Source organism: Populus alba, chromosome 3 (assembly GCF_005239225.2).
Source record: "Populus alba chromosome 3, ASM523922v2, whole genome shotgun sequence".
Classification (NCBI taxonomy): Eukaryota; Viridiplantae; Streptophyta; class Magnoliopsida; order Malpighiales; family Salicaceae; genus Populus; species Populus alba.
In genome coordinates, this window is record NC_133286.1 from 8,626,083 (window position 1) to 8,647,122 (window position 21,040).

The 21,040-nt window shown below is 29.5% G+C and overlaps 1 protein-coding gene across 1 annotated transcript; it reads left to right on the forward strand.

Moving 5' to 3' along the window:
- Window positions 1–11,834: 11,834 nt before the first annotated feature.
- On the forward strand, window positions 11,835–14,696 carry LOC118037942 (protein IQ-domain 26). The gene is made up of 3 exons (XM_035044123.2): window positions 11,835–12,780; window positions 13,586–13,789; window positions 13,877–14,696. Exons 1-3 carry the CDS (start codon window positions 12,379–12,381, stop codon window positions 14,498–14,500), a joined length of 1,230 nt encoding a protein of 409 aa, XP_034900014.1. The 5' UTR covers window positions 11,835–12,378; the 3' UTR covers window positions 14,501–14,696.
- The last annotated feature ends 6,344 nt before the right edge of the window (window positions 14,697–21,040 follow it).

The following is a 21,040-nucleotide window of genomic DNA, read 5'->3' on the forward strand; positions in this document are numbered from 1 at the left end:
ACGGGGAGAGTGATTATATTATTGCTTTAGTCTTATTTAGTGCTTATCACGTGAGGAAGAAGGTGTCCAACAAGTCCAATATTGTGATCAAAGAAAACTCCAATAAAGGCCATCCTCAAAGTGTCCGAAGCCACATTCCGAGAAGGTCAAAATGGGACTTTCCAATTAGTGTTGTTCGAATTTTTTCCCTCCAAAACAACGATAATGTCATGGGAACGATGCCAAAAGAATGGAAACTCGTAGTAGCACTTGGATTAATGTTCTAATTTGACTACTTGAACAACACTTTCAAATTCTATTGTGACCAAATCCACGTGCACTTCTTTCAAAGATTCAAAGTATCCAATTAAAAAAGACCCAGCAGCAAGAACTAGATTACATTTGAACTGCAGCCGGACATCATCCTGGATTAATAATTAGTTTATGAAGATGCCGTTTCCTGAAAGGTTACTTGCTCTAAGAAATCCTTTTGTTCTTCTTTTATCCCTTATGACCAAAGGTATTTTTGGGTCATCTCTCATATATCTAGACTTAGTTCATCTGTTTAATCCAATCATAAATAAATGATTCAAAATTAAGAGGTTTCTCAAAATTTTATTTCTCCCAATTTATTATGAGATTAATTTAAACTTTAGTGACTATAAGAAAATATCTTACCATCATATTATAAAATAAAAATATTGTTTGATTTATGTCAATTAATTTAGGAATATTTTGTACATTAAAATGTTAATTCATTCGTTACCCTACAATTTTAATAGAGGGATAATGATTATCTCAGAATGAATCATATAATAATTACAATCATAATAAAAAAAAAAAAAGTAAATTATTACATTTTTATATTTGGTTGTGTAATTTTTTAAAATTATAATATAAAAGATTGCAATAGTAATAACTCACTATATTGCAAGTGTTAGATAAATAAATAAATAAATAAAACCTACATGATTAAAAGAGGGATGATGATTATCTCAGAAAAAGAAAGTTAAGTGTTAGCAACATTGGTTGGATGTAATGTATCATATAATAATTACAATCATAATAAAACAAATTAGAATATTACATTTCTATATTTGGTTGTGTAATTTTTAAAATTATAAAGTAAAAGAGAATTACAATAGTAATAATTCAATATATTGCAAGTGTTAGATTAAAAAAAAAAAAAACCCGATGTAATGAACCATTACACATGGCAGCTCTATGGCCTCGTAGGAATGAAGAGACTCATTTAAAGACAACTAAAGGCATATAAAACTCAAATCTTTCAATGCTTGAATCAGAAGAGGCATAATTGTTAATTAGAAGTCCATTTATGTTTAATCTTTCTTTTTATTCCTTAATAACGTCCCTTTCTCCTGTTCAAATGTTAGGAAATAACGTCCCTTTCTCCTGTTCAAATCTTTCAATGCTTGAATCAGAAGCGGCATAATTGTTAATTAGAAGTCCATTTATGTTTAATCTTTCTTTTTATTCCTTAATAACGTCCCTTTCTCCTGTTCAAATGTTAGGAAACTACTCCAAATTTATTACACAAATCCAAAGATAAAACAAATAAACACCAGGTTTTTTCACTGTACACTCACACATAATCATTATTCACTACAATAATATAATTATGTTTTCATCCTTAAAAAAACCATATAACTTGGTATTGGAGTTATTTTTATTTTTTTATATGGTTTGTTAATTATTTAACATTTATTTGATGTATTTTTGCTTTGTAAAATAATCTCATTACTCTTCAAGATATATTTTTTTAGCTTGCATCGAGGGTGTGTTTTTCTTTTCAATTCTGAAAGACCGATAAAAAACAAGTTTTTCATTGGCTTCATAAAATTAAAATATTCATCCAAGGTTATTTTGGTCTTTTCATTATGACTTTCATGTTAATTTCATGACAACTAAGGGCAATATGATCTTTAAATGTTGATTAATAAATTTTAAAAAAAAATTAAAAGTTATTGGCCTGTGGGCGCTTCCCAATGGTCAAACCAGAACTTTTATTGTGTCATTGGATGCGTCGTCGCCTCCCCTTCCTTTTAGTAGGGTGCATGTCAGTAGCGGTGAGATAGTTTATCGTTGGTGGACTTTCTTTTTCTTCTTTTCTCTCTCCTCCCCCTAAAAATACAGGTTTGTTCTTCTTCTTCTTCTTGTATTTCAATTTCAGTTCTTATTCTTTTAATTTTCAATTATTTTTTTATCCTTTTGTAAAAGCAATATTTCATTATTTCTAGTTTGGTTCCTATTGCTTTAATTTCTAAATTTTTTCTTTCACCCTTTTGTAAAATTTTATTTATTTTCAATTTAATCCTCAATTCTAGTTTGTCATGTATAATGTTTTTTTAATTTGGTCCTTCTTCTTTCTATTTTTTACTTTGACCCTTTTATCAAGATTTTGGTTGTTTTTAATTTCACCCTTTAATCCAAGTTTGTTGTTTTTTTTTTTCTAATTTAGACATTATACTTTTGATTTATTTGTCCTTTATCTTTTTCTTTTTTCAGTTAAACCCTCCAATGAAAGGATTGTTCTTGCTCTCTAATTTATTTTTTATCTTAATTTTCACCATCATTCTTGTAATTGCTATTTTTTTTATTTTAGATCATTTCATGTAATTGATTTTCACCCTCTTGTAAAATAGAAACTTGGACCTTCATCTTCTACTACAAGGGAAACCTATCATAACATATAAGAAAAAACCTCTTGTAAAATAGGAACTTTGGACCTTCATCTTTTGCTACAAGGGAAACCTATCATAACATCTCTTATAGACCTTATTAAGACAATTATTGACTCTAAAGGCATGCCCAAAAGGCCTTGGTAGTAGTTTGCACACCACAACATCATTTCCAGTCAGCAAAATAGTCCTTGTTTTGAAAAAGCAGAAACCAGGTATAGTGAAAAATGTCTTTTGATTAAGGCTTCTTTTAGCATACTTATCAAGTTGGAGGAGTTCTAGGACAATGCAAAGAGTCCTGGAAAATAGTAGAGACTTCAAAAGGCTTTAATATCATTAAAAATAGTTGCAACAATTGGTTTTCTAAACATACCCAAGGAACACTAGCAATAACAACCATAACAACATCAAGTGAGTTTCTGAGCTTTTTTTTTATGCTAAATATATATCATTTGGTCCTTTCCTAGTTCTAGTGTCAGTGTAATTCGATTTAATAATTTTTTAAGATATGAAATGCAAAACATTAGTTATCTATGGTAAAAAAAAAAATCCACCAAAATGAACATTTGTTGGAAGGTTGTTCCATGATTGTGTTTTTATTATTCTTAGTTCATGTTTTCTATTAATATAAGCAAAAGAAATCTAGTTGGGAACAAATAATCATGAAAAAATGAGAGATCCTTACAATTTGTTTTTTTTTTTTTTTTATGAAAACCATAGAAAAGATGTATTTTAAATTTTGTTAGGTGATTTGAACTAGGTTTTGTCATTATGGTTAGCAATGAAGACCTTTCCATATTTTTTTTATTACTATAAAAATTAAGAAACAAGGATTATTAGGGTTCATAGAACTCTTTTGGAAGCAATGTATGGTTTTTGAATAGAGAAAGTTGATCCCATTCAAACATGAAATGTTGTTACATGGCATGTGAAGTTTCTTTTCTTTTCTTTTCTTTTTTGAATTGGTTTGGACATGAAATATTAGGTGTGGGGATGTCACTTGAATCCTAAAGATGTTGTTTTTCTAGGGTTCCAATCTATTGTTGTGGTTAGAAGGCATGCGTGTCCTTCGATTTGGAGAACATGACAATTTAGGGTTCTTCCAATCTAGGGTTTTTATAATCTAATTTAAGTTACTTAACTTGAAAATAGATGTTTTAAAAAACTTCAATTCTTTAAAGTTTCTTTGTGCTTTAATTTTAATGTTACATGTTTTCTTTGCTTAGTTTGTTAGAGTTTAGGCTAAGTATCCTTTATTATAATAAATGTGAAAATCATGAGCTAAATGCATGTTTTTTTGTTTTCTTAAATAATGAATGAATGAATAACAAGAGGCTTGGAACTTTTTATATTAGGGTTTAAATTTGTTTATTGAGAGTTTGTTGATTAAAAAATTAGCTTAATTAAGATTTGTGTTTTTAAGTTAATTTTAGTCCATATCAAAATTAAATGTTTTTGTTTAAAAGAAACAAATCAAAGTTTTCTTCAAATCAATGAAATCTTGTATTTTTAGAGATTAACATCAATTTTTTTTTTCATTCAAGTCCAAATAGAAAACAATCTTTTATTTTTAGGAAATAATGTGAAAAACTTTTGTCGAAGTCAAAAATCGATGAGATCTTCTATTTTTAGAGATTAACACCATAATTTTTTGTCAAAATCCAAAAATCTATAAAATCTCCTATTTTTATGGATTAATGTCAAATTTTTTCATTAAATCTTCTAAATCGATAAAATCTCCTATTTTTAGATATTAATATCATGTTTTAAAAAAAATCTAAAATTGATGAAATCTTCTATTTTAGAGATTAACTTCAAAATGTTTTTGTTAAAAATTCAAAATCAATGAAATCTTCTACTTTTAGAGATTAACTTCAAGATTTTCGTTGAAATTCAAAAAAAATGATGAAATCTCATATTTTAAGGATCAATGTCAAAGTGTTCATTAAAAAAAAAAGATAGATTAAATCTTTTATTTTTAGGGACTAACACCAAATTTCTTGATGAGCTTTCAACATTCCTTTTAAAAATATAAATCATAAAATAAAAAAGAAATATGCTCAGAAATAGATTTATACAATTAATAGCTTTCCTAGAATAAATTTTGAAGAAAACATATAGCGAATGTAATCTTTCATTCGAAATGATGCAATAAGAGTGACATTGATCTTTTTTAGATATAACAAAACCAATATCAGAATCTCTAAAACTAGCATCTATTTTAGAATTTTTAGTTTTTTTTAATTACCAGGTAACGAGTCTATTATTTTTTAGTTTTTTTTTTTAAACAAATTAGAGAATCTTGTATTCATCACAATATGACATTGGAGAATTTAATTCAATACCAAAATAATTAATATATTATGTATGTTATGTAATTTGTTTATAGATATATTATTTTATTCAATAATTATGATTTTATAAAATTAAACTCATTGTCGGATTTATTTCAATATATTAGTTTTAAAAATCAATAATATAAGTATTTATATTAAAAAATAAATATGTTATTTTCAAATTAAATATTTTAAATTAAAAAATAAATAAATTTGTTTGAATTTCTCATGAAATTCTCAAGAATAAATCAAACAAAATAAAAACATTTTACTTAGACCTTTTGTTTTTCAACTAAACACAAATATCACTTTTTCAGCTATTACATCACTTATATTCTCGACAATCACAGTCTAGAAAGATTTTTAAGAATCTGCATATTAAAAATTTCCTCTACAGTATGTTTGGTTTGCTAAAATTTATAGATTTTTCATAAATTTAATATTCTTTGAGACATCCCACAAACCAATAAATGTAATTTCCTTCTAAAATGTGAAAAAATAGAATAAAATGATCACAATATCTTCACTTTTCACATTAAATGAATTAACATATCCTTACTTTTTTCTAATAATAAAAAAAGTGTTGTAGACTTAATAAAAAAAATTATTAATGTAATATGCATCTTCTTAGGAGCATAATTACTTGAAAAAAAAACATCATATTGTTAAATTAAATATTTTAAGTTTTAGGAGTAAAGTAATATTTTGATTAAATTACTCGTGAAGTAGTATGTATAAATCAAACATAATAAAAACACATTATCAGAAGAAAAAAAAATTTAACTACATACAAATATCTTATTCCTGACAATTATATTTTAGAAAAATATTTAAAAATATGCATATCATTAATCCCCAAAATACACTTTAATTTAAATAGGCAGTTAGGCATCTCAAAAGATAAAATACCAAACATTATTATATCAATCTTGAACATAATTACAAATAAGGTTGTTAATCATTTCAACGAGTTACTCAATACACTAAATAATATTAACTAATTGGTACCCTTGTTTTGCTAGGAGATGTTTACACATTGTTATAAAATATTTAATTATCTTTTGAAGAACTAGCTTTGCATGCAAAACTATAAAAGTTTTTTTCTTCTCAGAAAATATGTACTCGTAACAATCCATGCTCTCTTTGGTAAGGATGAATCCAAACTTGTCATAACGGGAGAGCAACACCTATAACTTTGATTGTGGGGAGACTATTTTGTAAAAATACCCTATAAATTTTCAAAAGTTATGGAGGCTTTTTCTTCTTTTTTTTTCAAATTTTATTTACCAGCCTCTAAATTCATTCCGCTACTTTTATAAGTTGCTTCTCTGTAGCAAATGAAAGTAGATTTTCATTTGTGGTTAGCCTTTTCAATTACTATCCCTCCTACACAATAAAAGAATAAGGTCTTAATTATCCATTCCATGAGAATATCTTGATTATGTGGTCACACAATCCATAATAAAATTAAAAATCAATTTAAAAACTAAATATAAAGTCTGAAACCATAACTCAGAGATAACTATATACCAAAAAACCAAAGGTATTAAAAAAAGATTTTGAACATAGAGATAACTTTATATCTAAAAACCTAAAATATGCAAATAACATCATGAAACAAGTTAATCTTCGATAAATAGGTGTATGATCTTTATTTCTGTAAAGAAAAGTTGTTTGGAACACACAAAACAAAGAAAAATCATGTTTTTTTAGATTATTATAGCTACCAAAACTTTCAATCATAAAGGCAATCTATAGTCCCCTTTATATAATTCTAATGGATCTTTTTTGGGTTGCAAGCCAAAGGGTCCTATCTAGTAATCAACTAATACAAGTCTAATACTGAAACAAACTCTAAACACAACATCTCATGGTCCAAAACAAACTCAATTTAGAATAAAGTTCAAAGCTAATAATATACAACACTAGAATAAATAAATAAAACCATCATAAAATAAATTCCTCTTGCTTGAAATCCCTATGCATACAGAAACTCCCCCTTTGCTTTTTCTTGAAGGCTTTGCTTCGACTTTATGCTCCAAATTAGCTATGAAACTTTGTTTTAATTGCTGTAATTTTCTCCTTTAAATTGTCTTCTCTTAGTCTCTTTGATGTGCTAGGAAATCCTGTAAAATAAATAAAAAAAGAACAATAAAAGAATTCTAAGCCTATTTGTCACCATATATATTCCATAATAGATATGGAATCCTTGCTAACTATGGATAATATTTGTTGTCATAAATATTTGCTTGTTTGACATGGAGTCCTTATAGGATAGTTAATCAAATAGTTTTTACAGAAGTTTCCAAGAGTATTAAGGAATCCTTGTATGACTAGAATCCATAATATACAAGGAAACAATGTTTTTTCAATTTTCATAAATTTTTGACAGATTTTAGTCCTAATTTTAAATACATCGTTCTTTTTAGTCCAAATAAATTAGCAGGCCTATCACATATCACCTAAATAGTATGAATGTATACTTTCCAACCCAATTGATATATAAACAAAAATTTTTCTGTAACATTAAATATAGTCCAAACAATAGACAAAGGTCTAGATAGATAGATTTGATAAGATTTGTCCAGTAACTTTGATCTTATGATATAATCTCCCATAATATTCCAATTGAATTGAAATTTTAACCCAAATAAAAAACATGTTTAGAAACGGTTGTAAAAATTTCATCCCAATCTAATAATCAAATTGTTATTTCTAATATCATAAAGCTAGAAAAAAGAAATCTTTTTGTCAAAATTTGAATTTGATCTTGTTTGGATCATATCACTATCTATTATAAACAATATGTAAAATATGAGTAAATAAATCTTCATCAACTAATCAATATACTATTAAATGCAATCACTTCTCATATATTCTATGATAAAGATACATGTATTAGTTATGTGTTACTAAATTTAAATATTAACTAAAAATATTTTATCATCTATTAAAAATTAATGCATACACAAAGTATTTTTTTCAACCTAAAAATACAAATTACTATGATTACAATGATTATGATAACACAAAATTGATATGATCAAAAATTGGATCACTCCTTAACCACACCACCAAATAGATGTTTGATATTGCAGTGCAAAATACTTTTTGCAAATATTTTTTGTTTAAAAATCTATTAAAATGATTGTTTTTTATTTTTGACATCAACACATTAAAACCATTAGAAAACACTAAGAAAAATATCAATTTAATATATTTTTTAAGCCAAATACACTTTCAAAACATGCCTAAATACAATTTTAAACACAATGACAAATACAAATTAAGTCAAGCATAGAAATGCAGGTATATCATATAATTTAAATTATATAGTGTCGAATTTGGTGTTTAACATGATATCTTATTATTAAATAATTTTCTTACATTTTATACTGGTATAGCAATAAATTTTTTTTTCCCATTCATGACAAGTGACAAATAATAACATTTTCTTTTGAGAAGGACTGAGAGCAACTCTAACCCAGGTGCTAAATGCAAAGTCAAAAGTTAAAAAAAAAAAAGAATATTTTGGCTTTTCTTTATTTGTTTTTCATGCTCTACAGGGAAAGCTAAACAAAATTTTATTTCTCCACATCTAGCAAAAATGCTAAAACACACTCATTGCCAGGGGTGTTCAAAAAAACCGATAAACCGAGCAAACCGATTAGATTATGTAGAAAAAATCCCGATTCGGTTCGGTTCGGTTTTCGGTTTTGTAGTACAGAAACCGGGTAACCGGACCAGACCGGTTCAAAAAAAGGGTCCCTAGACTAGGCTAGTATAAATAGAAAAAGTTGTGCCACATCCCTCTCTTCTCTCCAGTTTACTCTCCGCCAAATACTTTCTAAACCCTAGCCGCCACCCATGTTTCACCATCTTCGTCTCAGCACAATCCCCCATCTTTTTTTTGAGGTAATGAACTGCAAATTATTAATTCACGGGGAAATGAGCAACGGCGAACACTTGTAGCTTGAAAAGCACAACAACAATCTCCATATTCAAATCATAACTAAACTATCCAAAGCCTTGCAAGAAGGCAGGATGGCTTCATTACAGGAGGATCAAAGAGAACATCAGGTTTTCATCATCATTCCTTTGCAACGGCAGCTTCTTTCTCGGAAAAGTAATCGTGTTGTATTTTCCGATTGATTTTTTTTCCTCAGCACAACCCCCCATCTTCATCTCTTATCTCTTAACTTTTCTCACATCTCTCAACCGTTCTCACAGCCCCCCCATCTTCATCTTCATCTTCATCTTCATCTCTCAACCTTTCTCACAACCCCCCTCCCAACCCAACATCTTCATCTCTCATCTCTCTAAGGTTTGAAAAAAATGTCCATTTACAAGCAAGACTCCCTGTTAAGTGCTTCTACTGATATTCTTGAAACCTACAACTGTGTTGCTAATTTGTAATAGTTTTGTAATTCTCAAGTTGGCACGGCATTTTTTCATCATATATGGGCTTCTTCATTACATCAAGTTATGGCAATAATATGTGAATTCAAAGCTGTAAAAGCTCAATTTAATGTAAGCTTTAAAAAAATAAAAAAAAAGTGGGATTAGGTTTCCCGGTTCTTTGCCAAAAAAAAACCAGATTTAACCGAACCGGATCGATTCGGTTTTGAACCGGTTTTCGGTCCGGTCCGGTTAATATTTTATAAAATTACTGTAATTCGGTTCGGTTGGTTTTTTAAGTCTAAACCGAACCGAACTGAACCGTGAACACCCCTACTCATTGCATTAGTGTTTTAAATCTATGTTTTTTTAGTTTGCTTTTAATGAGATTATTTTAGTCTCATAATCCATGTCATGGGTTTGGTGAGTTCATCTAGATTTACTCGGGTTGTTTTTTTATTCTTTTTTTTAATTGAATTATTTTTAATTTTATCATTTAATATTGTATTGATTGAGAATCATCTAGGTTATTTTTAAACTCTCCAAGTCAACCAAGTGATATCGAGTTGTTAAAATAGTTGTGTATCAAATATATTAAAATATAATTGACTTTTTTAAATGATTTTTTACCAATGAAATGTTTGTAAATAAAAAATTTATATTTATACCATTCAAAAAAATCATACTACAAATTTAACTCCTTTAAATAGTTTTCTATTGGAGATGCTATAACAACATTAGAATAGTTAGTTGTAGTCATGATACTCCATACGGCAGAACATAGCTAGCTACTCCAACAGTCCAACATATACCTGTACTATCATCATTACTTTTGAATTTCCCTCCCAATGTTAGGATAGACAAGTTGGTTCCATAATAATTCTTTCAAATTTCCTATCGAGTTTATTCCATCAACATCACCTGCTACTGATAATAATTGTGCATGATGATAATCTCTTTCGGCTGAAGGTTTCACAGTCAAGGGATCAAAAATCAAGATCAAATTCAAATTTAAAAATCAAAATTTTTAATTTATTTAATGATGATTTAAGTATTATTTAGTCCTCACTCTCAAACTTCCCACCACTAACTGTCAACTTTCAACATCCCAGTAACTGCTAAAATTATGGAAAATAATTTTAATATCCCAAGAATCAGGAAATTATTTAATGGAGGCATTAAACCTTTCTCCCACCCTCTTCTTCTCTCTCTTCTTAAGGCCATCAATGCCCTTATTTGCCAAGGATTCCAAATCTACAATAGTCAAAACCCCATTTGCAGAACGGAACTCCCTTTTGATTTTGAGTAATCAAACTGAAAGACTTGTGCCGTGTCTGATTTTGTAGTTGATCATGCTTTTAAAAATTTTTAATTTTAAATTAACTTTTTAAGGTTTTTAAAGTTTTGATATAGATTAAAAATAAATTTTAAAAAAATTAAAAATATATTATTTTAAAATGTTTTTTAATAAAAATGATTTTAAAAAACAACTCTTACTATATTATTTTAGATATATTTAAAAAATATGATCCGATTATATTTCTTTAAATTTTAAATATTTTTATTTAAAATAATTTTTTTTAAATAATTTTAAATTGTTTTAATGTGTTAATATTAAAAATAATTTAAAAAAAAATTAAAAAAAATTATTTTTAATATATTTTTAAATAAAAAAATATTTTAAACCATTAGCATTACCATAGTTACAAACACATCAAACCCAGATTCAATTGCAGAGATACGGAGCTACAACTCATAGAAGAAACATCTTCTCCTAACCCAGCAGAGAAAGAGAAGGTCTCAGCTTTTCTTTTTTACTCATTCTTTTGGAATTGAGAGAACCTATTAAAAGCATCCCTTTAATGGGCTGTCTACCTTTTGTGCGTCTTCAATGAACTTTCTTTCTGTAGAGAGGAGAGAGTGAGAGAAAGAGGGTATCTTGCATTTTTGGTTTAGGTGGGGAGTGAGAGAGGGAGGCAAAAGGCAAAATATACTCAAAACGGATTTTGAAAAAGAAATGCTTTAAGGTGAACTGATGCACGGGATGGTCAGTGGGCATATTTACTTCACGTTGCTCCAGAAATTTATAGAGAGATGTATATTTTCTACTGAAAGAAAGTGAGAAGATAAATTTTTTTAAAAGAGATAGGCTTGTTTTTCTCCTTAAAATAATTATTTTATAGTTTTTTTTTCTTTTTTTTTTTGAATTTGAGAAAGTAAGTAGATTTTACCCTATGTCTCCAATCTTTGATGTTTATTTATAATATACTTCTGCCTTTGTAACAAAAATTATTATTGTTTGAAGTTTTCACTTGTTATGCTTTTCTGTCTTCTTATTCTTGTTTGTGTATTCATGATGAGTATTTGAACATTTTTTTTAACGTTTGTTTGAATCTGCATCTCTGTTTCTTTCTGTGACCTCCTTTTTGTCTTGTAATACAGTTTTTCACGAGGTTGTGTCAGATTTTCTTTTCAAAAAACCTAATCTTTATCTATTTATTTTAAGTTTTTTCATAAACTGCTCCCACACTGTTCTCTTCACTTCTCTGCTTGCAACCTGTAAAGATTCTAAAGATCTTGCAGTTCTTGATATTCTATACTCTCTATAAACATCCCTCATGGGCTCTTGTTTTCAGTTTTTGAAACACACATTTTGTTCTTTAGGACCTCTCTTATACAAATATTCCTGTCATACCTCTTTTTTTTTTTCTTTTTTTTTTTTTTGTTTCCTGTCCATTTCTCACGCTTCAAAATAGCCACAGGCCCCTAAAGTTCTTTGACACAGGTTTCTTTATCCTAGTCTTTTCCACTTTAAACTGTTAAAAAAAGCGTAAACACACTCTTACTCCAAATCGGTGCTGTTAATACATTGTTTATCTATATAGGATTCTTGGCTACTTGTATCATTTCTCCATCTGTTTTGTCACTTCAAGTTGGTCCGTGAAAGAAATAGATAAGAGTTGACCATGGGCAGAGCTACAAGGTGGCTAAAGGGCTTATTGGGCATGAAGAAAGACAGAGATAAAGAAAGAGACGATATCGCCACACCAATTTCAAGTGATAAGAAAGAGAAGAAAAGGTGGAGCTTTTCCAAATCAGGGAAGGACGACGCTCCAGCGACTCTTTCAGGGAACACGAAAGATGCTACCTGGCTCAGTTCCTACCTTTCTGAGACGGAAAGAGAGCAGAAGAAGCATGCAATGGCAGTGGCAGCAGCCACAGCTGCAGCAGCTGATGCTGCAGTTGCTGCAGCTCAGGCAGCGGTTGCCGTCGTGAGGCTCACCAGCCATGGCAGAGGCACAATGTTTGGTGGAGGGAAGGAGAAATGGGCTGCAGTAAAAATTCAAACTGTCTTTAGAGGCTACTTGGTAAGTGAATTCTTGAATTTTGATGTGCTGCATTTCAGGGGCTCAAAAATTCAAGTTTAAAAATTGGTTATCCTATCTGGCTATATCTGGTTTTTGCAGTTGCTGCAGAATTTTTTTCACGGTAATGAGAGATGTTTCTAGAATTTTCAGTTTCTTACATTATTATGTCAATGGTACAATTTTTTTTCTTGGTTGATGCTTTTATCTCTACTCTTTGCTTCAAAGCTGTGAAACATGAGGGTAATGAAACAGTACATATGCTTTTTGACATGGTTAAGATAAGTTGCTTTGACTGAATCTTGCTTTTCTCGATGCTGTCATAACCTAGAAGCTCCAATTCAAATGCTACGCAAAATGACACCATCCATTTCTTTTGTTAAAAATTAAAATAAAATTCATGTTAACATGGTAATGAAGATAGCTTTAGATTTAAATAAACGGTGGTGCTAAACTATACTTTCCTTAAATTGTACATTTGTCCTCCCAGCATATGTTCGGACAAGTAGATACTATAGCATTGAACAGTACATATGTTTTCCAAGTTTTCTTTTGACATGGCCATTGATTTTGCTTTTGTTCCTTTCATTCTTTCAGTTTGACCTATTTGAAATGGTCCCCTCTCCAGAATCTGAAATTTGAATTTTAAACTATGCCTTTATGGTTGAACTATTGATTGGAAATTCTTTCCATGCCATTCAATTACCTTTTCTAATTGATTTGAGAGTAATTTTTTTGGAAATTCATCGCAATGTGTTTTTATGGATTAATTGCTTCTATTGAGTTTATTTTTTATTTAATTTCTCAGGCCCGAAAAGCTCTTCGCGCATTGAAAGGGCTGGTTAAGCTACAAGCTGTTGTGAGGGGCTATTTAGTCCGAAAACGGGCTGCTGCAACTCTTCATAGTATGCAAGCTCTCATAAGAGCTCAAAATTCTGTTCTATCTCAACATGCTCGTCGTTGGTTGAACAAAGAGAATAGATTTTCTGAGCACAGACCACGAAAATCCTCGGTAAGAAGCATATTTTCATTCTTGTGTAGGCTGTCCCGTTTCCTATTGTGGTGAAAACAAATTTGACAATTTCTTTTTGGGTTCCAGGAGAGGTTTGATGACATGAGAAGTGAATTCCACAGCAAGAGGCTGTCCACATCTTATGACACGACTGTATTTGATGAAAGCCCTAAGATAGTTGAGATTGACACCTACAAGCCAAGATCAAGATCTCGTAGGATTAATATTGCACTATCAGAATGTGGTGAAGAACTTCCCTACCAGGCTATCTCGTCACCTCTTCCTTGTCCTACACCAGCTAGAATCTCCATCCCTGAGTGCAAAAATTATCAAGATCTTGAGTGGTACTTCACTGGCGAGGAATGCAGGCTCTCCACTGCGCACAGTACTCCAAGATTTGCAAGCTCTGCCAGGTGCAATGCCCCTGCCACACCAGCAAGGAGCATTTGCGGAGATGCCTACTTCAAGCCTTATTCGAACTCCCATAATTACATGGCAAACACGCAATCCTTTAAGGCCAAATTGAGGTCTCACAGTGCGCCAAAACAAAGGCCGGATCCAGGATCAAAGAAGAGGCTTTCACTCAATGAAATAATGGCATCCAGAAATAGCATAAGCGGTGTCAGAATGCAGCGGTCATGCACCAAAGTTGATGAAGATTTGGTCATTGAGGAATTGGTTGGTGAAAAGGGGCGTTCTTATCCCAAGTGATATTTGAAAAGGCTTGACTGCGAGAAGAATGTGGAAGTTGAAGTAACAACACTTCTTTCTTCTCGAAGCTTTTCGCTTCAGCTAAATGCTGACAAGCAATAGCGAGCATAGAACAAAGAATGCTTTGTGTAAATTCCTTACAACAGTTATGGGTGATCATGTTGCCTAATCAATCAAATGAGAAAGTTTTTTTTTTTTTTTTAGCTTAAGCAATGAAAGTTAGGTTGTCAATAGCTTAACTTTAGTCTTGTTTTACAAAGATAGTGTTTGATTTTTATCTTACTATCGTGAAAAAAAATAAAGATGGAGGAGATATCTACATGAATTAACTAAAAACAAATTTGTTTTATATTTTTAATTTTTTTTAACCATATGCATTTATAGTTCTTTTATTTATATTCTTTTTATCTTCAAATATTAATCATACAATACGGTGAAGTAATATCGATTTGAACGACAGCAATTTCTCTGCCCATCTTCTGTAAACAATGACGATAAGTAATTTTACTAGCCTGGTTTTCTGTGAAGATCCCTTGTAGTTTGCTACTAATCAAGACTGCCTCAATTAATTAAAATTAAAATGGACAATCGCAGAATATGATAAATCTTAAATTTTATTTTTAAAAAATTAAAATTAATATTTTTTTTACAATCATAGATTTTTAAAATTTTCCATAAGAGTCAAATACAAATTTATTTTTTTAAAAAAAATAAATTATAATTTTTATCGCCTTTTGTGTGAACACTAATTTAGAGGACCTATGAGTTTCTATTACCTACCATTTATATATTATGTACTTATTATATGTATGTAAGATAGTACAGGTGACTGGCGATTTTGGTAGCTTGCGATGTTGACAATTCATGTCGAAATTTTTAGATGGCACTATTCTTACTTCTATTATTGTTCTCACTCCATAACTTAATGAAATGAAATGTTTAGATTAATTCTCTTTATTCTTTATGTTTTCTTTAAATTGACGTTTGAGCACACATATAAATAAATAAAATTCATTTTATAACCAAAAAATAAAGTCTTAGACTTAAAATTGTATATCAGATTTTACCTTATAGATTAGGTTTTATTTTTTTATATAATTAATTATCAAATATGCAATTAAATCTTATCTCAATGTTATATAAATAATATTATAAAATGTTCCAGATTTATTATAGTATATAAAAATAATTGATCCTTCGTGAATTTTGTTTATTTCAATCCCTTAATTAAAACTATGATGTTACCTTGGTTTTTTTTTTTTTATCAAATTTAAATTTTTTCAGTAAATTATAAAAAATCTCTTAAATAATATCGAGACATCATTTCAAATTTGCAATTGATTAAAAAATAAGATATTTAATGCATTCAACAATACTATCCATTAAAATAGTTTTAATAAAATGTATAAATAAATTAAATCTTATACAAATAAATAAATAAAGGACGCAAGCTCAAAAATAATATTTGGATGATTTATTGGGGACAAATGTCTTTCCTTCTATGAAACCATCATTTAAAATTTAATTCTCATAAATATAATGTGTTTTCAATCCTATTTTTCAAAATCAGATTTTGTTCAATTTAAATATAAAACAAATTATACAAACAACTCTACAACAACACGATGATATATTTATTAGTTCTTTGATAAACAAATATGATAATAGTATTGATAAACATAGTTTCTATTTGATATTGATTTTTTTTTGAAGTAAAATAATTAAAGTTGTTTTTCCAAAACTTTGCATGTAAGAAGATGATTAGACAAGTGGGTCTATTTGTCTAGTTTATAAACATGCAAACATTACAAAAGCTAGCATGCTCACTAAATAAATATATAAACCGGCAAAGAAATATAAGAAAAGCAATTATATAGCATGCAAGCTAAACAAGTATTGAAATTAATCTTAAACAAAAACTAGTTTAGAGTACTTACTGAATTCCTTAGAAGTTATCCAAATATGAAATTTTATTGTTTTTAAAGATTAATATTTATCTTTAAGGTTTTATTACTCCTCACTTGGTATAGAGAACTTTCTTCAGTAAGCCTTCTAAGATTCTAACAACTTTCTATTTAGGTGTATTTTTAAACAAGTTCGAATGAACTCAAAGGAATAACATTTAATATCTCTCTATAAAGACCGAACCTAAACTTTAGAGTAGAACAAATGAGTAAAATAACAAAACTTGGGAAAAACAACAACAAAGAGAGAAAAGAACTCAAGAATTTCTTCCATCCTTTTCCACTCATCAAGACTACTATTTATAGAACTTGGAAACCAAAACATTAATACTCATCATTTCTGAATCTTTATAATTCATGAATGTTTATTAATTATGATGAATGTTCATAGTTCATGAATAAAATTATTTATGAATTCATTCATTCATTTCATTTAATTAATGTATTGATTTATGTACAAGATATTTTAGGGACTTGAAAGAAATTATTGATAAAATAGGGACTTAATAGTAAAATATTTTTTTCATTAACCAAACTCAAGCCCAAGCACATGGAACAATCCACAAACTATTTTGGGTTTGAAGCTTTTGTTATCCAAAGGTTCATTAAGAGCAATTTTATGTTCACCTTTAATTTTTTTTAAAACATGTTAATATTTCATGTTAAGTACTCATGTTGGATCACAAAAATACAATATGGATTTAACTTCAAATGTGAGTGTACCTTATATATAATTTGGCCTTAAAAGGCCCATTACATATTTTATAAATAAATTCCAACAATCCTCTATATGAATGGAACCAATATGAAGACTCCAATAATTCATAAAAAGATATTGATTTGGTAGATCACTTAAAAAAAAAAAAAAGATAACTTTTAGCTTTGAATCTTCCTTAATGAAATACTATCGGATTTACTCTCTAAATAGTAAACGTGATGTCTTAAACTATTTAGCTTTTTATGTAAACCAAGACAATAATACTTATATAACTCTCCACTTAGGGTTTCCTTTGGCTCTCAAGATTATGTTCATTTTAGCCCTGAATAACTTTTGGTTTCATGAGTGTTTTAGAGAATTTAACATTCTCAAAATTTTCAAAGAAACAATCACATTTCTCACCCATATAGGTGATCTTTCATTAAAAGTATTCTTTTATATTGCACTTGATATACCAATATATAAAAAGCATTAAGAGAATAAACTCACTAACACGATCAAAGAGTTGATGTCTTATCTCAAGTGAAGAAGTGTCAAAATAATAAATAACCCGGCAAGAGCGGGGTCAATCCATAGGAATATCAACTATATAAATTACAAATAATATATATATATATATATATAATAAAACAAAGAATTAAATAGAACTTTGAGATGTGAGATTAATATGATGATTAAACAATGATAAAACAATTGTCAATGTTAGAGGATCCAGTAATGTTACTAAAAATAAGTATAGTAAATTGGTAATTGTTTTTTTGGATTTTTTTTAATTACAAAATGTAGTATGTATATGTGTGTATGTATGGTCAAGACTTGAAATTTAAATTAGTGTAACCATTGATATATGTGAAATTGTGGAAAATAAACGAGAGTAGGGGACAACTAGCAAAACATAGTTTTCAGGTAGGTGTTTGACACTTAGATTTCTAATTTAAAGTCTTATGTAATTCTTTAACTTAGTCCCTAATAAGATGTAGTTCAATTTTTTTATATTTATATGTAGTGTATGAATGATGAATGAACTAGTGTCCTGGTTTGGAACTGGTGCCTTGTGAATGGGCTGATGAATGGACTAGTGTCCTAGTTTGGAACAAGTGCCCTATAAATGGGTTGAGGAATGGACCAGTGTCCTGCTGATGGTTGGACCAGTGTCCTAGATTGAAACTGGTGCTCTGTGAATGGGCTGATGGTTGGACTAGTGTTCTGGTTTGAAACTAGTACCGGGCGAAAAAGCGATCAATAGAATTAGTTATTATTGGACAAGATGGGTGTGCTGGCAGATAGAAAACTATAGACTATAAAAATTGATGAATAAAAGAATTAAAAAGCAAATTGTTAGTGTAATGAAAAATATACTAGATTATCTTAATTAATTTAATTATGTTTATGTAAATTACTATGTAGGTTCATCTCAGTAGCGTAACCCTTAGTTGATGCTTGAGTGTTCCCTATATGTAGTCACTTAAGTAAATAGTAAGATGGAAGAATTTTTCCTTTGGGTTGTATATAACAATACTCCTAAATTGTATGTATAAAGTTATGTGGTGTTATTTTTGTTAAAATTGTAAGTAGTAAATTGAAATTTAAAATCTTTATTATGCTAACATATGAATGTAATTACAATGGTTAATTAATGGTTACTTCTTAAATCCTAGGATCCTTCTTATTTTTATAATTTAATAATTGTGTGAATTTTATTTTAAAAGTCTATAATTTGAGACTTAGAATGATTGGATTGTGTATGAACAATGAATATAGGATGTGTACAAATGATTTGTCGATAACTTGGGACCTTCTAGCATAGGGGAAACTCTGCTAAAATTTTGGTAGAAATTTCAATAAATTGTGTATGAGTTCAATAAAGAAAAAAAATTACCATGTTTCATTTTTAAAAAATTTGATGCATTGGTTTCGGTACGGGGGATGTTACAACAACGATATAGTTTTTGTTGATGATTTCTAAGTAGGCAGCAACTCAATTTTCATTGATGATTTCTGAGTTAACAGCAATTATGTTCGTTGATGATTTCGTGCATCAGCCGTGGAAGTTGTTTTTGTTGATGATTTCTAGGTTGGCAGCAACTCGGTTTTCTTTGATGAAGTCTAAGTCAACAGTGATTGTGTTCGTTGATGATTTCATGCATCAGCCGTGGAAGTTTTTTCGTTGATGATTTCTAGCTTGATAACAACTTAGTTTTCGTTGATAATTTATGAGTCAACAGTGATTGTGTTCGTTGACGATTCCATGCATCAGTCATGGAATTTTTTTTGCTGAAGATTTATGTGTCACCAGTGACTTAGTTTTGCTAATGATTTCCATGTCACTAGGGACCTAGTTTTCGCTGACAATTTATGTGTTACTAGTGACCCAGTTTTCGTTGATGATTTCTTTGTGACAACTACGAATTAGTTTTGTTGATGAATTTTATGTTAGAAATGATTTAATTCTTATAAAGATTTTTTTTTTAGTTTGACCCAACTCACCATGAAACTTAAGAATTAAACATTAGGACATTCGTGTGTGACCTACGTTTAATATTAAAAGAAGTGTCTTGATATGATAACTTAATTTCATTCTATGATTATAAGTTATGCGAAACATTTGAATGTGAACATGTGTATTCTTGAGATATGTATGGTGATGGCTTATATGATTACAGAATGTAAATATACTGATTAGTAATCATTTGATGTGTCCTGGTACGACTGGGATCAGACCTTCGACCTGACGAGGATATTCCATGAGAGGAACAGGTAGGTGGTTTTCACCCTCTTCTAGCATAATATAAGTTCTTCAAAATGAATTCAGTATGAAAGATCTATTACTATCTTGTGGTGAATAATGAATCATACATGAAATATTTGATTGGTTATGTTGCCTGTGTGCGGTATCGTGACAATCATCCACACTTAGAAAAATGTAATGGTCTATTTAGCAAACTATGGTAAGACAAGGAATTCTGGTCTTTTCCATGGAAAAAGGGAATGAGAGTCGCCACTTAATATTTTGGTTACTAGAAACCCTAACTAGTCTAAAAAATAGGGTACGAAGATTGGTTATGTAAAGGAAAGGTATTAGCACCCCAAATATGTCATACCTAAGGTAGGATGTATTGTTTTAATGTCTAACAAAATCTACGGTTTTGTTGCGTTTTCTAGTCGTTGGTCATATCTATCTTAATGGGGGGTAAAACCTAACCATTTTAGCATAAAAAAAAAAAATTTAATATCTGAAATACGTATTACGTGTAATGTCGTATCCCAGATACTAAAAGACAAACAAAATAAATTTTTTGTTGTTTTTGAAATTTTAACCAAAGTTCTCGTGACTTTAATAAACTGGTTATTAAAACCAAAATGCATGGTAAAATATATTTTTTAGTGTAAAAAAACAATATGATTATTAGCTATGAGACACTTGGCCATATGTACAAAAACTTTTTTGCTTTTTTTTTTAATTTTTTGTTGTATTTTTCAAAAGTTGATGAAAACCAGGTATTTTAATACCGGATTTGTATTTTGCCAACATAAAACACAGACCGATATTTGCCTCTCTCTCTCTCTCTCTAGACCGTCTTTTTTCTCTTGTGCTCCCTTTTTTTTTTTTGGCTCTCTTCCCCTATATTTATAGGAAAAACAGGGGAGAGAGGTAGGGGCGGTCACTGTGCAGCCGCTCCAAAAACTGCCCGAGGGACACATCTCCTCCATTTTCTCCAACAAGTGGAAAGCTTTGGACAAGTAAGGTTGGTCGGTGTCTTTTTGAGAGAAAGATGGCGATGGAAAAATAGAGGAAGAAAAAATCTTCTTCTTTCCTACTTCGCGCTTCCAAGGGAAGAAGAAGACCCACAATGTCAT

What these genes read in the sequence shown, in the direction of transcription:
- LOC118037942 (XM_035044123.2), top strand. Translation starts at nt 12,379, where the DNA reads ATGGGCAGAGCTACAAGGTGGCTAAAGGGCTTATTGGGCATGAAGAAA. An exon ending in CTGTCTTTAGAGGCTACTTG is followed by an intron (nt 12,781 to 13,585) that starts GTAAGTGAATTC and finishes TTAATTTCTCAG; the next exon opens with GCCCGAAAAGCTCTTCGCGC. An exon ending in ACAGACCACGAAAATCCTCG is followed by an intron (nt 13,790 to 13,876) that starts GTAAGAAGCATA and finishes TTTGGGTTCCAG; the next exon opens with GAGAGGTTTGATGACATGAG.